This window comes from Homarus americanus, unplaced genomic scaffold (genome assembly GCF_018991925.1).
Source record: "Homarus americanus isolate GMGI-L3 unplaced genomic scaffold, GMGI_Hamer_2.0 scaffold53233, whole genome shotgun sequence".
NCBI lineage: Eukaryota > Metazoa > Arthropoda > Malacostraca > Decapoda > Nephropidae > Homarus > Homarus americanus.
In genome coordinates, this window is record NW_024751660.1 from 4,571,092 (window position 1) to 4,575,931 (window position 4,840).

The 4,840-nt window shown below is 46.9% G+C and overlaps 1 protein-coding gene across 1 annotated transcript; it reads left to right on the top strand.

Moving 5' to 3' along the window:
• The first annotated feature begins 496 nt into the window (after positions 1 to 496).
• On the top strand, positions 497 to 4,535 carry LOC121854736. The gene is made up of 4 exons (XM_042349473.1): positions 497 to 525; positions 934 to 1,122; positions 1,325 to 1,561; positions 4,402 to 4,535. The coding sequence occupies exons 2-4, from the start codon at positions 948 to 950 to the stop codon at positions 4,533 to 4,535; spliced, it is 546 nt and encodes a 181-aa protein (XP_042205407.1). The 5' UTR covers positions 497 to 525; positions 934 to 947.
• Positions 4,536 to 4,840: the final 305 nt, after the last annotated feature.

Below are 4,840 nucleotides of genomic sequence, written 5' to 3' on the forward strand. Positions count from 1 at the left end.
ATAACACGTGAGGGAATGTGTCACCCAGCCTCTACACATGACACGTGAGGGAATGTGTCACCCAGCCTCTACACATGACACGTGAGGGAATGTGTCACCCAGCCTCTACATATAACACGTGAGGGAATGTGTCACCCAGCCTCTACACATGACACGTGAGGGAATGTGTCACCCAGCCTCTACACATGACACGTGACAGTGAGGAAGTACAGGTATATGGCCCAGGTGAACGATAACCTTTTAAAGACCGAATAAGAATCTAATCTATACTCCAGACAGGTGATTGAGTGTGATTATTAAGGTGTACACAGGTAAGTTGCTGAGGTGTACATTAGTGGTATGTTCTCTCTCTCTCTCTCTCTCTCTCTCTCTCTGTCTCTGTGCGTGTGTACGTGTGTGTGTGTACTTACATATTTACCTCCCACAGCGCATGCGCAAACCTAACTTTAAACTGAGTCACTGTGATCAAGGTCAGTCAGTTCGTCATCACCCACGGTGGAGGACACACACACTCACCGTCTCTCCGTAAGTCCATATAATGTGTATGTATGTATGTATGTATGTATGTATGTATGTGTGTATGTATGTCAGGACACACACACATAAGGACACTTAACATCTAAATTACATCCGGACATCACTGTGACCTCGCAGTTACAACAATGAGTTCCTCTAACAACCTAAGTGCGGTCGTTAGTGTGAGTTCAGGTAGTTAGTCACTGTAATTACTCTTAACTGGTGATTAACACTAAATTGGTTACACGTTCTCGAAAAAAAGTAAATGTATATTAATGGTGACGGTAATTGTGTCTATGGTAATGATGATGACGATGATGATGACAATGATGAATATAATGATGATGATAATGACGATAATAACACAATGATCATGATTATAATATGACGCAATAATTCCCCTCTTTAACCCCTCAGAGAGATCCAGGAAGATGGTGATAGTGATGGTGGTGATGGTGATGGTGATGGTGGCTGGTCCTGGCGCCACTATAGAGGAGGAACAGCGTCTTCACTACATCAAATCATCTACAGAGAGTTTCTTCGTAGCTCCGGGCTTAACTATCTCACCTGTAGCTGCTGACTGGATCCTGGCGGCCAAGAACACATGTGAGAGAGAGAGAGAGAGAGAGAGAGAGAGAGAGAGAGAGAGTTTGTGGTGTGCATTCAATAATTATTATATCACTGGTCCATGTTTAAGTGTGTGTATAAGTATATAATTTAAGTGTATTCATATATAAGTGTATGTAGATGTATATAATTTAAGTGTGTTTTGTTTAAGTGTATATAATCTAAGTGTATCCTGGTGTAGGTTTGTGTAGAAGGATGTGTATGGCTCGGGTGTCCTGTGTAGCGTGGTCAGCCGTGGTGTTGGATGACGATGACGACGATGACTTGAGTAGTGTAGCCTTCGATGATGACGATGACTTGAGTAGTGTAGCCTTCGATGATGACGATGATGATGACGTGGAGTGTAGGCTGGCCAGGACGGGACCCACGGCGTATGATGTTCTTCACCACCCCAACGGTACTTACTACTTCAAGGAGGGTGAGTGTGTGTGTGTGTGTGTGTGTGTGTGTGTGTGTGTGTGTGTGTGTGTGTGTGTGTGTGTGTGTGTAAGAGAGACAAAAGACAGAGAGAGAGAGAGAGAGAGAGAGAGAGAGAGAGAGAGAGAGAGAGAGGAGAGAGAGAGAGAGAGAGAGAGAGAGAGAGAGGAGGGATCCTCCCATGAGAAGAAGGGAAGAGGAGAGAGAGGTAAGGGAAGGAAAGAGGAGGAAGGGGTGTAGTGGGGGGTAGAAGGAAGGAAGGGGAGGGAGGAGAGGGTTAATTAGGCAGTCAGGTCATCTCCCTTTACCTGTCTGACAACTAGGTCACGCGCTAAAGATCCGGCACAATAGGATTATCTGAAATATCATTAGATGCGTTTGGCTGACTGCAAGGAGGTCGATTTTTATAGTTCAGTTCTGGAGAGAGAGAGAGAGAGCGAGAGAGAGAGAGAGAGAGAGAGAGAGAGAGAGAGAGAGAGAGAGAGAGAGAGAGAGAGAGAGAGAGAGAGTTAATCTTTTTACTCTCCACAATCACTATCTCCATTCATACTGTAATATCTTTTTTCTTCATATATTTAATTCCACCAAGTTAATAATCATTCATTATTTCACCTCATTTACTTCATTCTTTCATACACTCTGTCACAGATAAAAGAAAGAAGAAGATTATTATGTATTTAATCTTCTTTATTTGCATTTTCGTTATTTTCATGTTTAGTAAATTTTTCTGGTTTAATGATGTCCTTAATTAATGTACTTTAACTGGGGTCTGTCCTTAATTAATGTACTTTAACTAGGGTCTGTCCTTAATTGATGTACTTTAACTGGGGTCTGTCCTTAATTAATGTACTTTAACTGGGGTCTGTCCTTAATTAATGTACTTTAACTGGGGTCTGTCCTTAATTAATGTACTTTAACTGGGGTCTGTCCTTAATTGATGTACTTTAGCTTTGTGGGGTCTGTCATAATGGTATGCTAACTGGGGTCTGTCCTTAATTGATGTGCTTTAGCTGGGGTCTGTCATTAATTATTGTACTTTAACTGGGGTCTGTCATAATTAATGTACTTTAACTGGGGTCTGTAACCAATTGATGTACTTTTAACGGTCTGTCCTTAATTGATGCACTTTAACTGGGGTCTGTCATAGTGGTATGTACTTTAACTGGGGTCTGTCCTTAATTAATGTAATTTAACTGGGTCTGTCCATAATTAATAATACTTTGAGACGAGAGTGTTGTCATGACAAGTGTTACATGTGAAAGCTGCAGTGAGATATGGTAGACGGGTTAAAGTATAGTGTTGGGGCTAGTATAACTGGGGCTCAGCATAGTGTTGGGGCCAGTTGCTAGTGTGTTGGGGCTACAGCACAGTGTTGGGGCTACAGTTAATAGTGTTAGCTACAGTTAATAGTGTTAGTTACAGTGAATAGTGTTGGGGTTAAAGTTAAAGTGTTAGCCACAGTTTAAATATAATACGATTGGTCCCACAATTACTAGAGTTGGTCCCATACCCTTAAGCTAATAAAATTGGCCCCTCGCTACAGCTAACACCATTGCCCCTTTGTTTGCTTTCAACACAATTGCCCCTCGCTTCAGGCCACACTGCTCCTCGCTTCAGCGCACACCATTGCCCTCGCTTCAGCCAACACCATTGGCCCTGCTTCAGCTAACACCATTACCCCTTTGCTATAGCTACCACCACGGCCCTTGCTTCAGCTAACACACTGGCCTGTTTCAGCTAACACCACTGGCTACTGCTTCTAGCCAATACCACACTGGCCTTGCTTGAAGGCACACCACTGGCCCTTGCTTCTTAGCTTAACACCACTGGCCTCCTTGGCTCAGCTAACACCACTGGCCCTCGGCTTCAGCTAACACCACTGGCCCTCGCTTCAGCTAACACCACTGGCCTCGCTTCAGCTAACACTCACGGCTGGCCCTCGCTTCAGCTAACACCACTGGCCTCGCTTCAGGCACACCACTGGCCCCTGCTTCAGCTAACACCACTGGCCCTCGCTACAGCTAACACCATTGGCCCCTGCCCAGCCAACACCACTGGCCACTCGCTTCAGCTTAACACCACTGGCCCTCGCTTCAGCTAACACCATTGGCCCCTGCTTCAGCTAACACCCATTGGCCCCTTGTTACAGCTAACACCTTCCATTGGCCCTTGCTACAACTAACACCACTGGCCCTCGCTTCAGCTTAACACCACTGGCCCTCGCTTCAGCTAACACCACTGGCCCTCGCTTCAGCTAACACCACTGGCCCCTCGCTTCAGCTAACACCATTGGCCCCTCGCTTCAGCTTAACACCATTGGCCCTTGCTACAGCTAACACCATTGGCCCCCTTGCTTCAGCTAACACCACTGGCCCCGCTCAGCTAACACCACTGGCCACCTCGCTTCAGCTAACACCACTGGCCCTCGCTTCAGCTAACACCACTGGCCCTCGCTTCAGCCACACCACTGGCCCCTCGCCCAGCTAACACCACTGGCCCCTCGCTTCCAGCTGCTAACACCCATTGGCCCCTCGGCTTCAGCTTAACAATTATTCATTGGCTCCTTTTGTTAGCTAACACCATTGGTCTCCCTGCCTGTTTTCAACACCACTGGGCCCCTCGCTTCAGCACACCATTGCCCCCTCGCTTCAGCTCAGCTGGGTCTCTCGCTTCAGCCAACACCCTGCTGGCCCCTGGCTACAGCCAACACCATTGGCCCTCGGGTTTGCTTTCACCACCTGCCCCTGCTCAGCCACACCACTGTTCTGCCAACACCATTGGCCCTCATCAGCTAACACCATTGGCCCCTGCTTCAGCTAACACAATTGCCCCTCGCTTCAGCTTTCAACACCACTGGCCTCAGCTCAGCTAACACCATTGGCCCTGCCCAGCTAACACCACTGGCCCCTCGCTTCCAGCTTTTTCACCACTGGCCCCTGCTTCAGGCCACACCATTGGCCCTTGGTTACAGTTAACACCATTGGCCCCTTGCTTCAGCTTACACCATCATTCTCGCTTCTAGCTAACACTATTGGCCTTTACATAGCTTAACACCATTGGCCCTTTGTTACAGCTAACACCTCATTGGCCCTGCCACAATCCACTGACCATTGGCCCTCCTTGCTACAGCTAACACCTCATTGCCCCTCACATAATCCACACTATTGGGTCTCTCGTTTAGCTACACCATTGGTCTCTTTGCTTCAGCTAATGTTCACTGGCCCTCGCTTCAGCTAACACTATTGGCCCCTTACAGCTAACACCCATTGGCCCTCACAAT